This window comes from Gallus gallus, chromosome 2 (assembly GCF_016699485.2).
Source record: "Gallus gallus isolate bGalGal1 chromosome 2, bGalGal1.mat.broiler.GRCg7b, whole genome shotgun sequence".
NCBI classification, from domain to species: domain Eukaryota; kingdom Metazoa; phylum Chordata; class Aves; order Galliformes; family Phasianidae; genus Gallus; species Gallus gallus.
This window is the reverse complement of record NC_052533.1, coordinates 100625311-100651210: the sequence shown is the minus strand read 5'-3', so window position 1 is coordinate 100651210 and position 25900 is coordinate 100625311. Positions and strand designations below refer to the sequence as shown.

The following is a 25900-nucleotide window of genomic DNA, read 5'->3' as shown; positions in this document are numbered from 1 at the left end:
AAAAATTTGTCTTGTGGCCATGATGATTCCTTATGATCTCCTATTACATACAACTGCAATTGTTTTGTAATCTCATTCCCAATTACCTCCTCTAACTGAAATAATAAAAATGATCTTACGAAGATTTGTTTCCCTTAGTCCTTTCTTGGATCAGTTCACCCTTTGGATTCACAGTAAATATTCTGCAGTCTGGAACTCCCACTTGCATGTAGGCATACACATCCTGCAAAAAGCACAAACAAATGCACGTTCTTTGTTAATTCCTTCTGTGATATACTGAAAAGCATACAGTAAAATTGTCCCTGAAAAGCAACAAACAAAAAACCAAACCCCCAAATGTACACCATAACAAAACACTTCTCCTCCCTCAAACCCCATAAGTCTTGTTCTCAAGCCTCAGACCACACGTATGCACCACAAAATCTATACCACACAATGCTGCTTCTCATGACACTGTTCCTCTTTGGAATACCCCTGTCCCTTGCTCGGTTGCAATAGCTGCAGAGAAAGTACAGGAATTGTATTGATAGGAAAAAAGATTGAAGACTGAGGAAAATCAAATACCCTTAGTTACGATGCAGTTATATCCTGAGAGTACTAACGCATCTGTGTAACAGTTTTCCTAAAAGTAGTTCTGGCAGCTTTCATTTAAGGTATCTGCATTTGGACTTTCGTGACCAAACTCATAGAAATACCAGTCTCCCGTTGCCACATTCAAACTTAAATAGACACAACAATAAAAGCCTATTTCCTTTCCTTGCCAAGTATTCCATGCATTTTAACCCTTCAATTAGAAAAGCTCAGACTTACATTGGGCCTGTTTCCAAAAGCAGCATAGAAAGGTTGTTTACTGGGAGCAAACAAATTCTTGATATCATTCAAACATTCGATTTTGAACTTTTCAGGCTTCTTTTCTATTACTTCCCTGGAATAAAATTTGAATAGTCAATCTTTAAATCATGAGCAAATAGTGGGTATCCTCCACCCATTTATCTGATGTTTGTATTCTCATTGATTCCCGTTTCTGTTGTGGCTGGTTACACAGACATTGGAAAATACTTTTCCAAGGATGATGCAAGAGAATACAAGAATAAAAGATTGTTCTCCAACATCTACAGTAGAAATAGGTGAATAAACTGTACCTAGGCTAGGTAAATGTAATGAAATTCACAGCTTATGAATGCAGTTTGGGAACTGATCATCTGGACCAGAAACTGAAGGAGGCCTGCCAAGTGACTACAGTGCACATGGCTGTTATTGTTAGCCAGAATTTAATGGTTTGGTTTTAATTTTTAAAAAAAGAACTAACAGAAACACTTTTACGTTATGAGCACTTCTCATCAAGAACAGGCAAACTGTACTTGGTTCAAAAGATGGGTTGAGTCAAGTCAGAGCTAAATATTCTTCTGCAGGCAGTCGTGTATAGAACGCTCCTAATATTGCAAGACAAGAAAACTGTACCGATAAGAGCAGAACCTAACAGTAATCAGTCACAGACCTGAGGAATGAAGAAAGCAGAAAATAAAATACTGTGTGACTGATGTTTCGTGTTTTGCAGCCACATCTAACATGTCCATAGAAACAAAAGTGAAATTCAGATAAATAGCTTATTGCTAGAGGGACATCCAAGTCTCAGTAGCAAATCTAGCAAAGAGTAGAAGGTTTGGTTACAACTATAATGATTAGCATCTGAAGTATTTTAAATTTGCTTCTTTCTCTGAGATGGGGAGCAAATAGATGTATGAAATCCCACACGCTTACCTATGAAAGGCAGAAAATAAACTGCTGGGGGACAGCATGAGAGGTCCCCTGGGAAGAATTGTTCCTTTGTCATTCACCCAGTGTAGGTATCCTCTAGTCATATCCGCCATTCCAATGGCACGAGCAGAACAGTACAGAAACTTGTAGCCATTTCTAGAAAAGAAATATCAACTTAGTTCATTTTACTGTTGAAGACGTTCTTTGTAAACACAAAGATCTTCTTGCAACAATGTCCTGAAGCACTAGGTTAGGTGTGGCCTTGTGTTGAGCTGCACCAACTCCTAACAAAAGACTGTTCCAGTGTTATGGTATCTGGAAATAATATAATAATTATAGTTTAAAAACATGGCTCTATCCAAACTAAGAAGTGCAAAAAAGAACAAGAATAGTAATAGCAAGATTATATATCTTCATAGACTAGACTGGACTTAGATAAACACCACACTGGTATCTCCCCATTTCTTTCAGCCCAGATATAGATGTTAACCATTATTTATCTGCATCACATAATATTGGATACCAGAGCTCCTGTCTTGTTGGTTGGTATTTTTCAGATCGTTACCAGAATTTGCGCTCAGAGTGAAGGAAGCACAGGAAGTACTCATCAAGCCCCATTTTTTTCCTGCAAACTTTGTAGCCATCTCTCAAACAGAGTTGTAAACAATTACAGCATACACAAGTGACTCAACTTTTTATGCAGATTTTCAGAGATCTGATTCTATTTGGCAAATAATTCCTGAGCTACCTTACTATTACACGTTGAACACAAAACAAAGTTCAAGTTCTCTGCCAAAGACTGCAAGGGGCCACAGATGAAATTTAGCTCTATGAAACAGCAAAAGTCAACAAAGGATTTCCAAGGCCTTGAAATTATTTGGGGGGGAAAGAAACTTGAAACTAAGTTTAGAACTAAAAACCAAAGATAAAATTTGATTATTTGAAGGGGATTATGAAATGGTTAACAGTTGATCCTGTGATCTTCAGTAGCAAGTATTATTTCTGGCATCTCTTTATTTTTTAATTGTTAAACTAAGGACCCAATCTAAATGAGAAAGAACACTGCAGGTTTATTTTGCACAAAGTTATTGGACATAAATATTACAAGGCTATACACCTCTTAAAAGAGCAGTACATTTACAAGGGTGCGGCTCACCACACTTCTAAACTAAGCATACATCTCACCACTGCTGCAACAAGAAAGCTATCTTGCCTCTCCCTCCTCCCCTCTTCTAGTCACATAAGCTGCCTCTGCAGGTCTCACAGATTACAAGGTGAGCATGCACAGTTGACTAATCCAGACAGCAAATGATAAAATTGCTGTTTTGCTGGATTGAGTCAGTTTATGTCAGAAGCACAACAAAGTGCAGAACTCGATCCAGGCCACCAACCTTTGTGTCCATATAAGTTTTTAAATTAGGATTGTTTCAGAACATGGAATCATATCCCAAGGAAAGTTCACTTGAGTTTGGTAGCAAACAAATTAAAACAAAATGTATCTAGATATTGGGCTGACTCTGCTTAGGTCTGAATTCACACTGGGCCATGCTTGTAAAGGCTTTGTGATTAACCTGAGTTACTGGAAACAAACATATGCATGACTGTTTGAGAAGTTTGAGAAGACTGTTGAGAAGTAAATTCCACAAAGGGCCTACGTGCTACATAGATTACATACTCACTCATTTATGGAATGATAGAGTTTTGCAATGCCCTGATGAGTCCAGTCCTTGCCAAGCTGAGGGAGTATCTGTCCCAAAGCATCAGACCTAAAAGCAAAATTGGAGATAGTTGAAACTAAGTGTATGAGTTTTGTTACAGACGACTATTAACCAATATGCAGTTTACAATGAGTATTTACAGAAACACCTCTGCAGAAGGTCTTAGCCATTTTGAAAGAGAATTAGTACCTATTCCACACTGAGCCATTAGTGGTAGCTATACAGCACAAGTCAGTTCCCAAGCTACCATATGCTTGCTAAACCTAGACAAGTCTGACTATAAGAGCAGTAGTCACATGGTGAACATTTTAAAGAATAATGCAAGAATGCTAAAGACATTTTCTAGTTTGCTGTAGACATAAGTGCAAATTTAAACCAAAGCAACAAGTATTTCTCATAACTTAACAAATGTTCTTCAGCAGTCATCTTAAATCAGGCTTCTTTATCTTACTTTGAAAAGTAAGATGGCATCAATAAAGCAAGATAATGTATCAAATACAAAGAAAAGAAAGGAAAAACAATACTTACTTGGTTATCGTTCCATCAATGTCTGATATGATGATTTTGTCATCCCAGTTCCAGAGATATATTGTTCCTGCACAACGGCAAGTCCCCTGATACTGGGTTGTAATGCTAAACACAACATCATTAGGGCCATCTCTGAGCTTCAACTTTGCCTTTAGGATAAATCAAAATCATTGAAAATATAAATTAGTGTCACTACAGAATTTTTAGAATCATAAATAAGCTCATGGAAAAAAGCTTGTATGTTCTTCCTCATCTGCTTTGATCAACTCAACAAAAAGTGAACCATGATTTAACACTGGCATAGCTCTGCTGGTTAAGTCTGCTCTTTTACTGGGTATACATTTGTCCATAGGTCCTACATCTGCTTACAGCAGCACTGACTATAGTAATACTAAAACGTGTTACTTTAATTCCTGCTATTACAGTATACTTACAAGTAATAACAGCTAACATTTGATAATATACTAGCATATAAATAAATTATCTGCTTACTACATTTGTACACAGCTGATCAAGCAACACTATTTTCTACCTACTAAGTGCTTTTCTCAAAATTCTTACTTAACGAAGGCCATATATTTAGATAATAGCAGAACTAACTTGTAAATTGATTTGGAATGAATAAACTGCCCACCATCTTAGGTGTACATTATTTGGCAGTTCAGATTCCAGAATACCCAAACTGCAGAAAGCAATAATGTCACTTTTTTGGCAATATCTTAATTTGAATGTTTGCTTGTAGAACTTTATAAGAAATTATTATTTTTAAAATTAAAACCCAGAATTGTGATTCTTAATTAAAAAAAAAAAAAAAACTTGCCCATACTAGCAATGGAAAATATTTTATATTTCTTTTAAAATTCAACTGTTATTGTTACATTTCAAGTGTCCCCATTCCTTTTTTTTCCTACTGCTGGACAAGTAATCTCAGCATCACTCCTGACTCTGTGAAATGTTTCTATAATTAACTTCTAAAAAGCAGAGAAAGCCCAACTTTTAGAATCAAAACAAAGAGTGCAAGAGAACTATGATGCATTTAATGTGAAAGGAAGGCATGCCACGTACGATTTGGTCGGATGACAGTCGAAGTGACTTCTTGTAAGATGGAATGTTCCCATGCGTTGGATGCTCTATTGGAGCAGCATCTATTTTCAAGGATTCCTTCAATTCTTGTGATGCTTCATCACTAGATGAATCATCTTCTGGGGGTCTAATATGACACCAAGAAGAACAAACTTAAGCTGCAGAAAATCCTTCTTTAACGGTATAAGATTCTTATTCAAGATTAATTTCTGTTTATGTCAAAGATTTACTACTAGCCTGATAGCAAAGATTAACAAAGTCGAAAGTCTAGCCCATGCCCAGATGAAGTCAGTATATGCCAATTAGCAAATAAGACTTGTAACGCATGCTTCTATTGGTGGAGCTCTAAATATTACTATGCATAGACTAGCTGCCTCCATACGAGTTTAGTAGAGACAGTGTCAAGTGGTCACTAAAGGTATACTGCAGATGGAAAGGGATACCGAGTGAGTAATGGCTTTGTTTTCAAGAAAAGCTGCCACACTTACTACATATTTTAAACTGTGTATGATAAATTAGTGGAGTAGCTCACCTTTCAAAGTAAGTCATAGATTTATTTTTCTGCTAATTAGAGATTTGAAGATTAAAAGCAGCATTTAATGTCTCTGAATCTTACAGCATATTCAGTTCCTTAAATTTTTAAGACATCAACAACATTTACAAATATTTTAATAAAATAAGAGAAGAATATGAGTATACACAATGGATTATTTAGTCTGACATAGTTAAGCATTAAATACTGCTTGTTTTCAACTACAGTCTTGGGCAACATGTGTACTGTAATTAATGCTATTTTATTGTTTCAATTATTTCATGTTACAAAAAACTGCAGATGTTTTAAGTTATTCAAACAACAGTAGGATTATACAAAGTATGACAAAAATATCTCAGTAACAATCCTACTATACTTAACAAGTTACAGAGCAGCGGTCTGTTGCTAAAGGTTACCATATATGTCTTTGTTATTCTGTCAGTTACATCAGGATTTAAGAAGTAAAAACAATAGGATTTAGGGAATAATTGTAGTGTATTTCTAGTTGCTACAGTGTCTACTGCCGTACAATTTTGCTGAGTTGTTTGCCAAGCATATTTGGCTTCTCTACATTGGCTTAGAAGAAAACGTTTCTTCCCACTGTAGTAATGAATTCTTCACTCAAAAAAAGACAAAAAAACCCAACAGCAATAAAACCACCAACACAAGAGAAGAGGAAAAAAACACCATTCAGTCCACAAAACAGTCTTCAGACAGGAACACACCTACTATTAACTTGCTCTTTTATAGTTGCTGGCAGTTCATTTGTTCTTTGCGTCTCAGACTTCCCCTCTTTTGCCTCTGGTATCTAAAACAATATGATAATAAAGAACATATTGACATTTTAAGCATTTTAAACCAATCCAAGTGAATTCATGATCCATACATAAGCAAATAGCTATCAATACAGTATACAAGCTATACCACGACTCAGAATCACTCTTTAATATGATGAATTCAGCATGAAAGGAGCAGTGAACTTCTAAGCTTATAAATTTATACTTTTTAAAAAATATCTATTTCTAAGATATTTCCAATGTTTAGAAAGTTTAATTTAGTCTAAAATGTGAGTGTCTCAGCATGACATCTATTACGGATCTACTTATCTACTTCTGTATACGTTCTTAAAATATACTGTAGTGACTGAAGAGTAGCTCTGACAAGTGCTCATGGCTTCGAAGAAAGGATTTTAAGAATACTGTGCATCAGCTAAATAGAATAAATGATTGAAGGATGGTGAAAAATGATGGTAGTATTTGAGACTAAATATTCAGAAGTAGCTACAGCTACATTGAGCAACTTCCAGCTGACAATCAGCGACAGTTACACGCGCAGCATTCTGAGGTACATCTGACAAATGAGTTTTTTCATCTTTTAATAGTTGTGGAAAATAAAAATCAAATCAAGTCTCAGTTACCTGTTTAGTCATGCTTTCTCTCTTGCGCCAGAACCACCACCTTCCAGATTTCTTTGGCATCTTTTCTTTGACCCAAGATTCAACAGTAGCCTGAAAAAATTTGCACGTTATTAATTTTGTGTAGAAAAACAGAATAAACATGCATAATTTTTTGCAAAATCTTTGAAGAAGTAAACATCTCTATTTACCTTAGGCAAACTTTTCTGAAATACTTGCAAACTCAGAATCATTGGAGCAGCCAATGCCCAGTTATAATACCTGTTTTAAAACATGTTGGAAAGTTATTACAAAACCTGAGTAGAAGTAAACAGTGTGCGAACTGCTCTCTCCTCAAAGCAAATACATCCATTTGCAAGCAACAACTAATATTAAAGCTGGTTACAAGCAGAGTTACTTTAATATACACAATTCAGCATCAGTGCTGAAAAGAAATATTACTTTTGTTAAATTTAATCCAAAAGCTTAATTCAAAAAGTTACCTAAGACTAAGAAGCAGATCCATCAAAAACACACTGGAAGCTGTGAGAAGTGCATTCACTTTATGTGGTAGATTTAAAATAAGCTTTTCTGTGAACTAATTGTATGATATGGAAAATTTACCTGTTATAAATCCTTATTACCAAATTAGGATTGTCTATGAGTCCAGGGTTTTCAGCAAATTCATGATAAGTAATAATATGTTCCATGAACTTTTCTGCAATTGAAGCAAATTTTAATTAAAATTAGAAATATGAAATCCTAAAAGGTCTGATTAGTTTGCATCCAGAAAAATGTTTTCTGTCATTTCAGAACCTTTGCTGATTTTGCAGTATCATCAAGCTATTCTAATATGGCGTACGTGTCAAGAGTCTTGTGGCTGCTTGTCCTCTCAGTAGTACGTAAAGCTTTGTACCACTTACTTTAACAATCATGGGAAGGAGAAATAAGAAATAAGATGAGGGTGTATTTGTTCTGAGCCCTAATAATGAGCTTGTAAAATTTCACTTGATGCCTTGAGATAGGATGATCATTAAAACAGTAATACTAAAAATAATCATGAAATTACATGCTCCTAGAAGCTCCCTCAAAAATGTATACAGCTTCAAAGTTAAAGTTAAGCACAGCTTTAAGAGAGAGGATTTAAATGGTTAGAAAGTTAAGTGTTAACAAACATTTAAGAAGGGAAAGCAAAGCAGGAGAGAAGATAGTCTAAGATAACGATATATTCATCTCCCAGTGGCTTAAAAGAGTGAAAAGAAGAGAAATTATCAGGCAATTGGAAAGAATACAATTTGTGAAGTCTTACATTTCAGCCAGAAATAAGAGTGGTCAGATATGCAATTAGCAGTATGAAAAAGGAGTAAGAAAGTTTCTCAAGATACTGTGTGCTTTTGATTAATTTGAGGCTAAATGTCACAATCTCTGCTTGGCAAATAAAATTCTCCATTTTATTTTCTTAACATAAGCCTAATTAAAAGCAAAAGCTTCATAAAAATCAGAGCATTCAAGCCACTTCACTTAGCTGCCTGAGCTTTACAACCACTTTGTTTTCGTTTCTCACATACCTTTAGAAATCTCGCCATTTTCATTGAGACCCCCACAGAGTGAGAGCGTGACATCAGGCAAGTCCATAGCAGAATCAGACATGCACTCTGTTCCACTATCAGCAGCAGCACTTCCTACTGATTGGGGTGACTGGGAACCAGAAAGGTTATCCGACTCAGTCCATTGTCTGAAGCCTGGATCAGAATCACTACAGAAAAGAGAATCACATTTTCCATAAATATTTATCCTGTAAACAAATGCACACATTCCATGACTACTCAAAAAAACAAACAAACAAAAACGAATCTTGCGTTTTTCTAATGCCACACATCATTTTACAATATAAATCCAATTATACACAAATCAGACACCACCAGCACCACCTTCAACCCTTTATTATACTGGAATATCCTAACTGAATTGGGAAATATTTATCTCTCTTTCACCTGCAAAAAATTGGATTTAAAGGCAGAAAAGTTCCTCAATATTCTATTGTCACAGAGCAACATCATGCTCCTGAGTATTTACCAGAATGCTATAGAATAAGATTAGGACTCTCTTTTTCCACAAAAGCCTAGAAATCCCAAGTTCCATTCTCTAATAAGAACGGGGGCTCACAGTTACTTAAATCATCCATGCAGTAATTCACACAGTGTAACTGCAGAATAAGGCTAGGTCCACGGAATCTTAATTCAAAGCTACCTTTTGGGAAAGTAGAGGGCTGCAACTTCAGGTTCCAAAGCCTTTAGGTCCTCCAGGTAAATATCATCAGGGCCCTGGTGATGACTTCGCTTGTGCACCCCTGTTAATTTTAACAGTCAAGTTCTTGAGATGAAGCTATGCAGACACGTTAAATACAAACATAACTGTGGATGATTCAGAATTAAAGCATTCATAAATTGAAGTTTAATTACAGTTAAAACTTTAATAACAATAAGACTTTAGATAGGAAAAATTGAAAAAGAACATTTTGTACTTTTTCCACTATTGCCTCAAATTTGGTACATCACCTGAAGGAAACAATCAGCAGTTTTATTACATACCTTTCTTTTTTGAAGGAGAGTCAACTTTTGCTGTTGGCTTTGTTTCTGATAAAGAGTCCACCAACAGTCTGGAATGATGGTCAGAATCTAACGGTAAGGAATCTTGTGGCTCTATAATTGCAGAAGCGAGAGAATCTTTAACATCCATCTGCTTAAGCATAGGATGAGTTCTTGGCTCAGGTTTCAGTACTGTACAGACAGAATCTTTCACGACATCATCATCTTCAACTTCATCAGAGCTGAGGATGACTCTAAAATGAGTCTTCTCTGATGGAGTAATGGTAGCTGTTCTGGGATGTTCCAGTTTCTCTTTCTTGCTTATCTGAAAGACAAAACTCCAGTCAATCCTTTCACTTCGCAGATATGTTTTATTCTAGTTTAAATGTTAAACTTGTACTCAAAGATAATTTTGCCAGTAAACTGGGAGTCTGGTCACAAGCACGCTGGTTAAGAATTTAAACATGTATTTTAGCAACAAAGAATCATAAAGATTGGAAAAGACCTTTAAGATCACCTAGACCAAGCATCGACCATCATCCCTACTAAACCACATCCCAAAGAGTCACATCTACATGTCTCCTGAACACCTGCAGGGACAGCTACTGCACCACCTCCCTGGGCAGCCTATGCCAATGCCCCACCACTCTTTCCATGAAGAAATTTTTCCTAACATAAAACATGTTCTATCTTATTAGTGAAGTTGTCTGCAACAGAAGGTTTTTACAAGCTTGTTTAACAAGTTCAGTAAAGAAAGTGGCACAGAGGAGGTGCTGACATGACAAACCATGGCAAGGAGGAAAAAAAGGAAAAAAAAAAAACTTCTCAGTAGATAAAAAATGTATTAAGGCTACCATTCCTTTAGAATGAGCTATAAATCAGCCTAAAATAAAGATTTCCAGAGTTGTTTTATTCAGTTTCTAGCTAAAAATTAAAAAACTTTTACATTGCCACTGTAAGGTTTTCTGTAACTACTTCGCTCAACGAAGACTGAACAAAGACGACTATCAACCAGCCACAAGGGGGCGCTACTTTCCTATTTCAGCTAAGAATTCTACAGAACAGCAGCAGATTTGTAGTGCACGATTTTAAATATGCCAAAACTCAGTACACAAAGTTCAAGACAATAACCATACCTTGGTTGATTCCGGGAATCCTCCCCACGTCCATTCCATGTGAGATTCAGATCTCAGCAAGCTCTCAGCAGGTTTAACTTCTAGTTCGGAATCACTTTTAGGGCAGACTGGCTCAGAGTAAGGGCTAGCAAATCAAAAAGAACAAAAAAGGAAAAAAAAAAAAAAAAGAAGAAAGCTACAGTGTTTAAAATGCATTTGTTGTTCACAGCTACTGTTGGTAGAGTTTTCTAGAGCTTAACAGAGCTTCAATTATTCTGTAACATGGCAAGAAGCCCAGCAGGGTTTTCAGACAGAAATTAGGTTAAAACCAAAATCACATTAAAGGACTTGCACAGCAATCACCCTAAACAGATTCCTCCACTGTATCTGCAGTATAGGTATAGCTCTTTCCTAAGGTCACCTTCTGCTAAAAAACAAACAAACCATAAATAAATAAATAATCAAACAAACACAACAGGAGGAAAAAAGTGTAATCTAAAAGTAAGGCAGAAAACAGCTTTTAGATCCTTGGCTCTGTAAAGATTTAGTATTTAAGCTTGCTATGACAAGACTTGAGTAACAGAAGTCTTGCAAACCTAACTCATGGATGTACAAATAAACACCAAATCCCACATACAGCTGCAGAAAAAAACATTAGCAAGTTACTATCAGAGAGGCAAGTGAGATTACTTCAACACATCCTTCAGACTACCTAACTTGTTAAAGTTCCATCCTCTTTTTCCTACAGCGGTTACTATGTATGCATCAGAATACCATCTTTGAAATTTACTTCTAACAACTTTTAAGCCAAAGGAACTCACTCTAAAAAGTGAGAAGAAAAGTATAATTTAAAAACTGTTTTGCTCTTGTGGTCTTAGGGAAGAAAAGAAAAACAAGAGTTTGTTTTGCTGTAGCATTTATGGATGGGAAAAGTCCAAATCTATCCCTTCTTAAACAGGGGTTTTATACTTCATGTTAAAGAAATTCTGCTCATTTTTCACTCTGACACTCACAGCGTTTGGGGTTGGTTTGTTTGTTTAAATACAAACGTCCATAATAATACTTAAAATGTCACAGTAAATCCCACGGGTATTCCACTTACGGCTTTATTTAAGTTCCTGCAAGAATTAGCTAATTTAATGCAGTATCATTCTGAAACATTCTGGAGGTCTGCAGAGTTGGCTACATAAACAATAAAAAAAAACAGATACCTGTAAGAATATAAAGGTTTGAATGGGTAGTACACATGAAGGAATATTCCTTTTATTAGAGGAAATGTGAACAACTGTGAACAGTGAGACAAAAGACCTATGCTATCTTCCACTTTTTCTTCATTTAACCTATCATTCTCTACACCTACCTTTTATGATGGAAAAAAAATGAAACTACACCCTAAGGTATTCATCTGCTTCAAGATGAATGTGGACATGTAGATGTACATTGTAGACATGTTGACACATGTAGACACATGTTGACAACATGTAGACACGTTGATGTTATCCTAATGAATACAGTATCAGTTCAAAAACAACAGTTTATGAGTACAAATCCATGCCTCTGTAATGACTGCTGCTATTTACGTTGAGTATACAACAGGACAATGCTTCTTCAAAGTTTAACACTGCTCCTTAAAAAATAAAATACTTAGCAGGTTTGGTGAAGACAGGCATGACCTCAATACACACATACAGAGTCTTTTGTAAGTGCAAAAACTAGCATCCTATCTTATCCCAAGGGCAAACAAGCCCACTGCCTCTTAAGTGAGAGCAAAGCCTTCTGGCTTTAAGAAAGAAATCTTATGGCTACTGATACAAATGACTGACTTAGAACCTTTCCTCTAGATTCATTTTACTTTAAACAACTCAATTTTCTTCTTCCACATTGGTAAAGTGTAGTTCAAATATATATATTCACACAGGACATAAAAGGTCCTATCATTTGTGGCTGGAGAATTTTTGCTTTTGACCCATTTCCACCTTGCCACTTTCCAAGCAGGTATTTGATGTATTGAGGTTCTGTGATTGAAAAAGAATCAGAAGGAAAAAGGAGAGTTGGAAGCACACAAAGGTGAGCTTTACATCTTAAAGATGTAAAGTTTCATTCATTTGAGGAAAAAAAAAAAAGACAAACTTGGATTAATACAGGACTGTGGGAAATTCATACGTAGCACACGCTGCATTCTGCATCAGAAAAGTTAAGCATGTTGCACAGTTTTACAAATCAAGAAAAATACTGAGTAAAAGGCACATTAACTTTATTCTGATTATTCATCTTCATATGCACAATGACATTACAAAATGACTTACTTATCCAGAGGGGACCAGTCTCCATCAGATAATGGGTAATGATCCTTCGAGTGATAAATCAGAGATTCTTTTTGTTCTTCACCTTTTGGTGACGAATTTGAGGATCCTCTGTTGGGAAAACATGAGACATTTAGTAAGTCAACTATAAGAAATTCGCATTACTAACTCAGTTAGAAATGTGACCTACATGTTATTAAAAATCCAAGATCAAAAGAAAGAAGTGTACAGGTTGGACAATTCATTGATTGCAGCACACCCGCATACAACTTAAAAAGTATATAGTAACTAATACTTGAAAATATTATCAGCTTAAAAAAACCCTACTCCTCTGACAACTTCTAAGTTAATATTGAACCAGGAAGTCACAAGACCTTAAGTGATATCACTCTCTAAAGTCAGCTAATACTACCAAACCCCGTAACCCTTCATTAGATAAACTACAGAATCACTGGGAGTTAAATAGAAAAGGCAGTTTTCACAATGCATTTTACGACTGCATATTTCACAACTTAAAAAATTAAGAAAATAAGGGCAGCTACCAGTTACATGATTCATCCTCAAGTTTGTAGGTAACACACACTACAGTGAGTAACTAGATGTACTACACTGAACAGTAGGGTTTTTTGGAACTGAGAACACTACTCAATATCTGTAACAAAAAACACAGCAAGAACCACTGAACAGGCATGCATTGTATTTTACACAGAAGTCTCTTCAATATTTCCATCATAATTACTTCAAGTCTTTTTAAAGCCTTCTGAATTCACTTGAATAACTAACTATTCTTAGGATATGACTAACTTGAGGTTAGATGAAGGGCATCATAGCTACACAGCACATGTAATACAAGGAAGATGAGTCTGGAATTTGAGAATAAAACACAAAATAAATTATTTTAAGACACTACTATGAAAAAAAGTCTATTTCCTCCATCAGAAGCGTGCCTGCACTGGATCACTTTTGGACGCTAATGCTAATTTCTCTTATGGATATAGAAAAGATTTTAACATTGCCTAATAAAACAGGTGAACATTCAAATTTTACACGCTTACTTAACATAGTCCTTTATACTACAAGCACTAACTGAACTACCTCATTTGAACAAGTCTTTAATTTAGAAAACAGCCTAGACTACAGCAAATACTGAACCCTTAACATTCAGTATTCCTACTCTCGTGAAACTTGGTAATGACAGCTTGACTTGAGATGATACCTGCAAAGACAATATACCTTTTGTATTCATCAGCCAAACTAAGCATGATAGAAATGTTTCATACTACATACTAAACACTGCAAGAGGCAAAAGGTGTTGCCAAACAATTAAGCAAGCATACTAGAAAATAATTATAGTCAGGTCCCTCAGTATTTCAACTTCGGAGGGGGACAAGATGACAGGTAGGTCATAGTAAACTAATAAAAATCCAAATGCAGTCAAAGACCACTGAAAATAAAAGGGGAGAATTGATATTAGACCAGTGCACTCCAATTTATTACATGCGGGTTTACTAATAATTCTAAAGTACCTATTTTGCAACATTCAGTAAGACTGCTACCTACTCCCTCTCATATATTTTTCAATTTTATACATTATCTAGATAAGATTTCAGAGACAGATAACTTCTTTCAGATTGATGTACTATGCGGCTAGATTAAGAAACCAATGACAGTCATTTAACATCATTAGATTACAGCGCTTCAGAAAGTTAATGCCCAGTTAATGCCTTCCTGAAAACACAGATGAATCGTGTGGACTGAAATGGAAAATCCTTTCCATTTTGCAGGGTGAGAGAACACTCTTAGCACCTGAGAAATGATGCCTCCCTATTCCTTTCTGAGTGCACACAATGATCTCAGTCCTCCTGGTACTATTTTAGGTAAATCAAGCACTAGCAGCATAACTAATCTGTGGCACATAGCATCACAGCTAGAAGAGACAAAGGATATTTTAAAAAAAGGCTGTGTAAACATTTGGGAACGGATTTTGGATTTTCCCAAGAAACAGGAAACAGTTTGTACTTCACACTGTAAGAAAAGAACTAGATAGGACATGATGTACTAGTATCTATAGCTGAATTTTTGACCTTCCTGTCAGAACACCACTCTTCCCTTTTCCTTTCTTGGTTTCACTCTGAAATCCACCATAATGTCTAGTAACAACTAAGGTTCTATTTCTGTATTAACTTTTTTCCCCCCTGCAACAGGGCATTTATAATAATAGTAATAGCAATAATAATCACTTCAAACCTGCTGATATCACGTTACATCCTCACAGGATGTGAGAAGATACCTTTACCTCCCATCCCTCCCTCCCCCCACAGTTGCATCTTCACCTGGGAAGTTAACAGCATAGTCCTATTGCAAGGCATTTCAATTTCTGTGTTGGTATCAGAATGACTGTATATGAACACCCTTAACAAATACATAGCCATGAACTTATCTTAGCATCTCTGGGCTTGCGTTGCTACAGTTTAATTGTTCAGTCCTCCAAATAACTGTCACATAACAGCATTCTTTTAACAAAAACTTCTGCCTTTCACATCAAAACTCTCTACTCTGAGAATGAACTTCTACTGGTGTTTTTGTTTATTTAAAAATAAACAAATAAAAAGCCCATTTGATCCTTCATTCCACAGGTCACAAAAATAAAATCAGGAAAACCATTATGGAAATACTCCTGCTCATTCAGCTATGATTAAACTAGATATTTCACCCAAACATACAACTTTTTACTCATCTCTAGTCAAATTATAGTCATTGCTAGAATATCAATTCAAATTCTAAACACTTGTTGAAAATAGCCACTACTGGTGTGATATTCCTAAATTCTTCGCTCATTTACAACAGTTTATTAAGTGAAGAATAAATCATTCACAGGTTGTATTCACTTTCCTCCTGTACTTGATGTTTATTTTCATTTTTGATGCTTTTTAACTATGACAGTCATATCACAGAGTCCCTTGGGTTGCAAGTGACCTTTAAGACCATCCAGTTCCAATCCCCCTGCCAAGGGCAGGCTTGCCACTCACATGATCCAGATATCGTTGTCTCAGTGCTCTTGGACTGAAGACTGAACACAGATCTAGGCCGTGTCCTAACAGTCCCCATACACACACTAAAAGGAAGGTTTTTCAGTTATACTTCATTCTTTTATAGCAATCATTCTTCTATTTTCTAGATCAGATATTGAATTTACTCAGACAGTCTTTAGCATTAAAGCTGTTAACGAACTAGTAAGCTCTGTCTAAAATTCAACTCCGCTTCTATCATTCAATGGCTTAAGAAACTTCCATGGAAAACTGATGATTAGGCTTTTCCTGGAGTTTATGTATTTAAAGGCTTGATAGCTTTCCTCTATTACTATAATCATTCCTATTACTCAGGCAAGCTCCTTTGGTTTCTTAGTATGTGTAACAAATTTACTACAAGCTCCAATTTGCTGACAGTATCCACTAGAAAATACAGGACCGATTCCTTGCTTAAATTACATTTATGTAAAGGGTTCTCTTTTTAATTGCTAGCCATAAGGAAGATGAGGACAACAGTTCTTTACACAAATAGGCTTAAGTGGATCTCATAATAAAACTGACAAACTTGAAGGATTTTTTTAAGGATCCAGAAGATAATGATTTTGTATTTTGTTTAAGAAAAAACCTACCTAATGCCTATTGAAAGTTATGGATTATTTGTGTACAAAAAAGGTACCAGTTGCTCTTTAAATACCCAACAATACCCAATAAAAGCAGTTAGCAAACACACGGTAGCTTACCTAAGGGGCTGAACACTTTTCTCATCATCTGAGCTTATTTCCATTTCAAAAATCTCTTCTGTCCCAGTAGAAGAAATTTGATCTTCTTTCCTGATATCTTGCTTGTATTTCTTTCTTCTTCTTTTTTTCTTTTTCACTGATCCCGGGGTGAATACAGTCTCTGTTTCCATAGCATGCGGAATTTCTGAGTTTGCACATGTCCTCTCACTTTCACCTGATATCAAATGATTGCCAGTGTCTTTAAAAAACTGGTCTTCAGTGGGTATTGGAGATGTGGCCAAATATGCAGGAACTTTTTCCTAAACAAAAAAAGAAATAAATAGATTCTCAGTCAATGGAGAATGGTATTTAAATTCTTTGCTTTGGAGCACATGATTCTATGCATAGTAAATGAGTTAACAATACTTGGCTAATTAAGCCCACTACCATCTATTTATTTTGAAACAGATTCAGACAGGTGTAGGTTGGAAGGAACATCTAGAGATGGGTTTGGAATTAGGTGATCTTTGAGGTGCCTTCCAATCCAGGCCATCCTGTAACTTACTCAGGTTAGAAAAAAATGTATCTGCCTACACATCAAAACAAAACCAGCACCAACCCTCAGTTAGTTAAAACTGACTGCCCATTGAAGAAGCAATCCGATGAAGAAAAATCTTTATGAATCAGCTACCAGGTGTTTATTTATATCATAACAAGAAAGTAAAATACATCAAGACCTACACCAAAAGAAACACAGTGAGAAATAATAAATATGAAGTCAGGCAAAAGGGGAGGATAACGAAAGTGCACAGTTGTTACCATTCTTGCTTTCTGAAAAGAACCTTAGGACTGACCTATTCTCATCAACAGCTAAGACAACAGCAGCTAGAAGAACTGCTTTCAGTTTTGATTTTACTCACAGTGTATGCTGAAAGAGAACTCAAATCTTCTTTCTCATAAATATTATGACCTCCTGCCCTAACCTAGCATTCAGTGCACTTGTCTAAATGCTTATTTACTCCTTCCAGTTCAAGTAATATTTAACTCTTTTCAAAATGAGTGCTTTCTCTCCTTCCCTTGCAATAAACATGGAGTGTCATAAACCAGTAAGCAGATCAAGTTCATTTCCTTGAAGGACACTGACTCCTGACAGCAAATTCACAGCTTCACTTTTCACTAAGACAGGCCTTTTCCTCTATTTTCTTTAAATCTTTTACATTTTTATATTTAAAATTCCTTTCTTTTTATCTTGCTGGAAAAAAAATGCAAACATTCAAAAGTGGACCAATATGTATGACTGAAAAATTCTGCAATTAAACAAGTTTTATATCCTTAGGAACCAGGCTACAATTTATTTATTTATTTATTTCCAAAGGCTTATCATTTTCCCATTGGAAAAGGGTCTTAGGACATTATTTACTACATTTCAATACCAGAAGAATTTTCAAGTCGAAGAAGCTGTTATTAATTGGTGAAAGTTCCATAAATAAATTGTGAAAAACTGTGCTAAAAAGTGTAAGAAAAATATATGCCAAAATAATCAACTTTCATTAGTACAGAGGTCACTAAGACAAACTATGAGAATGTATGACAAAAATAAGGCATTGCAATCTGTATAACGGCAGTTACCAAGAATTTATATACTAGAAGTAAAAACGTTCCTTCAAAGAGTGGTCTATTAATAAAGAATTAATTACTTTTTAAATCACTGGTAACATAATCCTACAAAATACCAAGCACCTTGGCAGCATTTGAAAGTGATGCAAGATTCAGTCAGAAAATGAGGCTTTTAGAAGTAGTAATACTGACAGTGCTATATCAAGCGTTTTTAACGCAGTACTCTTAACATACTATTGTTGCCATCAAGAAGCACAAATCCCTTACATTTTCCTCTTCAGTTTCTTGTACAAAGAATGCTTCTCCATTGTCACCCAGTTTCATGTGAAGATCAACAGCATCGCCATTAATTTCTATATCAATCTGTGAAAAGAGATAATTTAATGTGATTAATTCATCACAGGTGAAAGCACTGACCTCAAGTCTTGCTAATCTCTGATAAACTTTATTCCATTGTACGATCATCACTCTTTCTCCCTCCTTCGTTTTTTGAAAGAAATGTGTTACAATGACCTTTATCTTGTTAATTCAAAACACGCCAGGCTGTTAGCAGAGATCCTAAAAGCTACAAGGAAAAGGTGGAAAAAAGTGGAAAACATCTGATGATAAAACATTGCTCACCTAATTTAGAGCTCTAGAAGCATAAACCATTGATTTATTCTTTCTTTCCTAGAAGAATGCTGAATGACTAAGACTATTCACGCTTATCTGCTTAAAGTTCAACCTGAATTGGAGTCTTGTACAAATCTGAGCCCCAAAGAGCAAAAGGTAAAGATGACAAGGTAGACGCCTCCCGAAGGCAGGTTTTGTTTTGACAAGTAATGTTCAACCTATATTTCAGTAGGATAGACATTTCCACAATTCTTTTTGCAACTCAGACATTGGTTCACATTTTCCTTCTCATGAGTTTACGGGAATATGACATGGATGTGGCACCACAAACCTTCTGCAACTACGGTGCTTTTGCAAAGGGAAAATATTTCTAAGCTCAGAAACAGGTTCTTTAACTTACATTAATTATACAGAATAGAGAGATTACTCTTTCCTATGCATATGAAATATAGGAAAAACAATGTGTTTCAAAAAAACAAAATACAACTATTTTAATTCCTCTTCCTAATGAAATACTGGACATCCAGTTGAGCCCCATTCCAAATTTTTCTAAACAGAATGTTTAAAGTTCAGATAAAATTATGTTTTTCAGTAAATTTACTTAACTAATGGTATCTGTCTACATGTATTAAGCCTAGATATTGCAAAATCTAATATTTGTCAGATAAAAAACATGATGGACTTGCCTTAAGGTAGAAAATGCCACTGGCATTTCAAGTTATATATAGTTTAGACACTTTAGTAAAAATGAGAGCAAGTGAAATATTGCAATTGCTATGGAATATTCAGCATGTACATTACTCAAGATCCAGTTTCCTGCCAATGCAAGAGCAAAAATTACCCTTCAAGCCATAGCTAATATGATATGAATACACATATTCATAGTGACAGTACCGTGACATGAAATGGCCAGTCAGATAGGAAAGAGAACTACTGCTAACATTAGCACATGGAAAGTCAAGAATAATTAAAAAAAAAGAAACACACTACAATGCTAAAAAAAAAAAAAAAGAGAGAAATCATCCTTGTATCCAAATTCAGCTTCTCATGTGAATAAAACCATTAGCTAGAGAATACCAACCACAGGTGATGATAAATTACTCTTGTACCTTACTGAAAAAATACTGAATTACACGATTTGTTGCAGAATTGTTAAGCAAAAAAATTCAACTTTTTGTCAGTGGTGTGCTCATTCAGAAAATACTAGCAAGTGGGAAGGCAAAACAAAAGAATCATTCAGGAAAACTGCTGATAGGCTGTGTTGTGACAAACTCACGACCTTAAAGTGTGCAACTCCTAGTATGACCATTAACAACCAAAAAAAAAAAGCCCAAAACATAACTGTTTTTGTTTTTTTTAATCAGGACTTTCTTCTCCTTTTACAGGAGAAATATAAAGATGGGGGTAGTTTCCTTCAGTGCTGTTGCCCTTCTTAGAAAAACAGTATATAATCCTGAAGTGTTACGATCTGTTTTAATTAATCAATCCTTCGGTAGCACACCCACAGGCAATGCTACCATACACAGTACTTTCTTCTGCAGAACATCCCTTACAGGGATGTAAACTTCCCCCACAATCAGTTCATTTTAGATCAAATTTACAACCCAATCCAACTCACTCCTTAAGCGCACAATTACTAAAGTCTATGCAAAGGGAATGGCAGGATGATTCACTCTGGTAGCACCACTGTCTCAAGGCTCTCTGGGTTGGGAATTGTACCACGTTCTCTTCCAAATAAGCCCATAAATGAATTAAGTTTCATTCCCAATTTTTATTTGCTTGTGGATATTAACTGCTTTTCCTACTGCATATCAACATTAAGCAGAGATAATAAAAAGTGTAATATCTATGATAGCTCACCAACATGCAAGATAAACCCCATTTGTCCCCCAGACACTCTGAGAACAGTTCCTTCAATATCAGGGATCAGTTAGAAGTTATTAAGCATTTATCTCCCAGCAAACTTGAATAGGTAAATAAATAGTCATATAGATATTTTAAGAGTGAAGTATATACGCTTGTATTAATCTTTTTTAATAGCTCAAAAGCTGTCAAAGCTTTTCTTGACGGTTTTTCTTTTCCCCCCTGCAGAGTCCTTAGATTACCACAGGAAGTTCTGCTTTGCATTCCAAAACTCTCAGTCTGTACAGCATATATGAGAAACTGCCCTGTACTTAACCAGACTGCTAATTGGATATGCAGGAGAAAAGAAGGAACAGAGAAAAGAAGTGAATGCATTGGTATTCCAAACTTTGTTTTGGTCCATTTTCTCAACTTACCACTTTTTCTTTAGAGCGCAAGACACCAAGCTTCCCAAATCGGACATGAAAAGGAGAACACTGGTATGTACCATCCTGCTGCCGGACCACAACGACATCAATGCATCCTGAAAGGGTGGCCTGATTAATGCCTTTGTACAGTTCCTTCACAGTAACCAGGACTTGTCCTGCAAGTTGTCCTACGTAGTTCATAGTCTGAAACTAAGGGGAAGAAGGGGGAAATAAAAGTTAATTGAGAAAATGAATAGTTTTGTTTCTTTTTCTTTTTTTAATTTTAAAGAAAAGGCGTGTGTTACATCACTTAACAATTACTCTGCTTAATGTAACAAGCTTTACACAAATAACTTGAAGCCAACAGAATTTTGAGCCAATTCTCATATTACAACCACTCTCTACAGTTATAAAATCCATTCTTAATAGTGAATTTATTTAACAGTGAATTTATTTTGTCATGAAACAAGTAGTAAAAGCTTTTTCAACGTAAAGTTATGGGCACATAAAAACTTTTTTGAACAACAGTCCCATCAACCTTCAGAATTCGAAAATGACACAAGGAAGACCATGGCAGATGATACCAGACAATCAAAATTACTAAGACTCTTCCATTAACTTTTGATTCAATAAAATTTCAGTAAGCGTCACCTAAAGCTACAATACATACGTCTCCAGAAAGCTTAAAGAAATTTGGAGGTATTTAAAACAGCTGCTGAAGTAGTTTGCTGTGAGAAAACATGAACCTAGCAGAATGACCTTGTTCACTTCCATCCACAAGAAGCAAGCGCTGACCTACCAGTTAATAATCACTATTTCTATGGAAATTACATCCAAAGAACAAACATGAAATATAGCTTCACACGTGAGAAGCCCTAGCCAAGTTTACACACTCACGCAATAACCTATTGTAAGGGTGAAGTGTTAAGATAGTAACTACTTCCCAGAGGTTTCATGAAGCTTCAGCCAAGAGAAAAGATGACTTTTACAAGTTTCTGTTGTTGGTTATTCTCCTGACATCATGAGATTGAAAAGAACAATTCTAATCTAGGTATAGAAAGCCTTGCTAAATGAGAGTGGGGAGTTTAGGACAGAATAGAAAAAAAGGAAGATGAACATAAGATGACCATGATATAGTCAAACTGGAAAGAAATTACTGGATTCAGTTACCTATTAAAAAGATTTAAGTGATCTTTTGAATGACTGTAAGCCTTTCAGACTAAGAATACAAGGTGAACTACATCAGTCAAAAAGAAATGAAGCCCAAAGACTTCTGAGAACATCCCAGCTTTAATAGAATGAGGCAGGAAAATCATGAAAGCGTTCTAATGGAAACCTAAGCACAATCCTTCCTCATTCTGCCACCAAAACATTTTAAAACCAAAACTGCCAAGCCCTCGTCTTCCTTTTTTAGTCACGTGGAGAGGATTTATTTTTCAAATTTAAATATGATTAGGCAATATCTGATAGGCTTGAGAAGCATGGAATGGGGGAAAATTCTTCTACAGCTGCGCTTTCCTTCAAAGTAATTTTAGATTTCTTCTATGTTTATAGTTACACTGGCACTGTTAGATGCCACAGGCCTAAGACCCTTCTGAATGAACGTAATACACCCTGTGCTACTGTAAAGAAGGCTTGGAAGGCTCAAAACTGAAGTAACTGATGAAGTGCTTAGACAACAAAAGCAGTATTGGGAGAAAAAAACTTCTGCACAATACAGTTTTGTTTAGAGGCATTAAGAAAAAGTCTTAAATCTAGCCTTAATTGCAATTTGAAAACTTGTTCATAGGCTAATAAAAATAGATAAGGAATAAGCAAATTCCTCTCCACAAGACTTAAAAAGAAAGACGACAGCTTGACAATCTCAAAAAGTTTTTTGCATTAGCCACAGAACGACTATGCTAGGCAACATGCTAGAGAATTTTCTTCCATAGCTTCTGTACAATATGGTTGGTGAAGACAAGAACAGATTGTCAGTGAGTGGCTAATAAAATTAGCAGAATGGACTCCTTATCAACAATATTAGATGAATAAAATTGTTTCCTTTACAAGTAGTTCTATGTGCAACGACAAACCTGACTGCTCGCTCGCAACATAGCAGCTCGCTTGCCAAAAAGGGGAGGCCCTGCTTCAATCCTTCCTCACCATCCTCTCTTAATAAGCTCCCTTTTACCTCATGCAACTGGCAAGAAGATACCCAAGTCTCATCTTGTTTCAATTGCGAGTAAGCCTGCTCCGCTCACAAAGAACATGACAAAAACCACAGAATTGTGAGGCCCACAGCAGCACAAGAGGTCTCTATGGTACTGACTTTCATGAAAAACAAAGATTTTAAGACGCCAAGAATCAAGAATAGACATCCTTAATACAGCATCCATTTTATATACTACATTTCAGGGAACAGGACCCAAGGATTAATGAGAAGTGAGGAATTCTCTCTCAGTTCAGCAGTGACTACTGTAAAGACAAGAATTTCACACCAAACGTCAGGAATTGAGTTCAGTTGGTAGATACTCTGGTTTTCCCTCACGGACATGTACCTGACCTCTCCTAACAACAGAAAATCATCCCCCAAAGCTGTAAGACTAAAATCATTTGCCTAGGGTACGTACATTCTTGTTTTCTGGTTAGGAAAGTTATTTCTTCCAGAATCTCAGTTACATTTACATAGCTCACAGCACACCATATTTTTCTAGACACACAGAATTACCACTTACGTATGACAAAGTTATGAACTTTCGAACCTACTAAGTACTAAAATCAATGGCTTATAAAAGGCTTCTTGCTTTGTAAAGAAGTGTTCACACAAGCATTGTTTTATACACACTCAGTAAATAAAATTCTAGGCACTATTTTATATTCTTGTTTATCAAGTTGTAGCTGGATCTTCCATTGCGCTTCTCTTTCTTCTCTGGTTATAAAGAGCAGCTTAGATGTTGTTGTCACGATAATGAGAAGAAGCTAATTCCTCAGCTTTCTGGGGAACCGCTGGAAAAAAACACACGTGCTGCATGCCTCAGAAGTGTTGATACTTCAGTAGAGTTGGGATGGTAGTGATCCAAATGATACCCAGAGAGACACTTCCTTACAAAGCACCCTCCAGAAATAAGCCAATTGCTATCCCTACAGTAGCAAGAACTTTCAGGCATCAGTTCTGCAATTCAAGACATGTTCAATGGACAAGACAAGTAAAGAAAGAGTAACACAGCCACATTCCACAGTACTGTTCAGCTTTTATTTGTTTTGATAGCCAATTACTTGATGCAGCCAAATTCCAGAACTTGGTATAAAGGTTGGAGTTGGGACTATTGGAGCTCCAGAGAGACTTTTGAATACTTAAGCAATACTACCTAGTTTGCAAGAAAGAATTCTTAATGGTATTAATATCCTCGGCTATAAGTGAAATGAATGCAAGTTGGAATGGAGGAAGGGATCTAAAATACACTGTTCTACATTATATAAAAGTGGTTTCTCTGTTGTACGTTTAACTTCCGGCAAGAAGCCTTCAGGCAGCAAAAGTCAGAAACTGAAATTGTGGGCGGGCGGGGGGAGGAAGGGAGGACATAGAAGTAAATACAAAAGGAAATGGCTACTTTGGAAGTTCGTCTCCTCCACTTAAAAAAATAGACAAAGCTGTTAAGTTCACCCCGAGTGTGTTGGTTGAACTGCTCAAGCTACAGGAATGAGAAACAGAATGGCTCTCAAAAATGATCGGACTGCACTATATCTCAAGTTAAGTATTTACTAAGTATTTAAAACATTCTACTCAACGGATAGCCGAATTTTAAGAATTCACAAACCAGGGAATGCATACATTTGCATAATTAGAGTAGAAGGCTTTGTAGGAAGGAACTATATCCATGTACCATTATGAAAAAAAGTCATTTTTGGCTGCTACAAAACCAACAAGTCTTCTTGAAGAATTTCTTTTATGTTGTTCAGGAACACTCATATACAAAACACATGATATATAATGCAAAAACTGTCCATAAATGTGTGTGTCCTGTGCACTGGGAGTACTGCTCTAGTCAAAGCAAACTGTTGGGGTTTTTTGGTGCATGTTCGCAAAGGTGACACCTATAACACAGTGTACCCGTACTGAACAGTACAAATGCAAGCTGCAACAACAGAAAAAGATGACTGCAAGATACTCAGAGGCAAGCTGTCAGATTGCTCCAGTGAGATACAGCTTTAGAGGGCATGACTTTGGATGTGGCTCTGGGCAGCCTAGTCTAGTGGTTGGCGGTCTAGATGGTCCTAGACCTAGATGGTCTTTGAGGTCCTTTTCAACCCAGGCCATTCTCTGATTCTATGACTTTTAACTATGGGGGAAAAAAAAAAAAAAAGTACTTAAATGTAGATCTTAGCTTGTCAGAAAGTTACATTATTACATCCCATTTATTCTGTGATACATTTAGAGGATGAAAAGATAGTCTAATGTGTGATGTAAACTATTTACTTAATAAAAACAGTAAAAAAGTTGCTTATTTCTCAAGAGATTAGGTAGACAAGAAGAAAAACCATGCATAGCATTGGCTTCCCCCAGTTCATCTCATCTTACCTACATTTGCATATATCCATGAAGTAGAATTTTTGCTTACCCAGAGAAAGTCTTGTTCAAGAGTTTTACTTATT

At 36.0% G+C, this 25900-nt stretch overlaps 1 protein-coding gene across 7 annotated transcripts in view; it reads right to left on the bottom strand.

Annotated features, from left to right (window-relative positions):
* Positions 1-25900, bottom strand: part of LPIN2 (lipin 2) — a 39797-nt gene that overhangs the window by 4576 nt on the left and 9321 nt on the right. For 6 of the 7 annotated variants that reach the window (XM_015277938.4, XM_015277941.4, XM_046925170.1 and 3 more), the window contains exons 2-19: positions 21275-21475; positions 18651-18746; positions 16788-17086; positions 13022-13129; positions 10737-10860; positions 9604-9925; positions 9263-9362; positions 8581-8768; positions 7637-7730; positions 7225-7294; positions 7037-7126; positions 6345-6427; positions 5070-5214; positions 4005-4153; positions 3438-3524; positions 1762-1914; positions 811-925; positions 120-223 (exon numbers count right to left, since the gene is read on the bottom strand). In XM_015277938.4, coding sequence (XP_015133424.2) covers positions 120-223; positions 811-925; positions 1762-1914; positions 3438-3524; positions 4005-4153; positions 5070-5214; positions 6345-6427; positions 7037-7126; positions 7225-7294; positions 7637-7730; positions 8581-8768; positions 9263-9362; positions 9604-9925; positions 10737-10860; positions 13022-13129; positions 16788-17086; positions 18651-18746; positions 21275-21466 — 2519 coding nt within the window. In that variant the 5' untranslated portion in view covers positions 21467-21475. The remainder of the gene's footprint in view (positions 1-119; positions 224-810; positions 926-1761; positions 1915-3437; positions 3525-4004; positions 4154-5069; positions 5215-6344; positions 6428-7036; positions 7127-7224; positions 7295-7636; positions 7731-8580; positions 8769-9262; positions 9363-9603; positions 9926-10736; positions 10861-13021; positions 13130-16787; positions 17087-18650; positions 18747-21274; positions 21476-25900) is intronic. The other variant, NM_001006386.4, reaches the window with a different exon arrangement.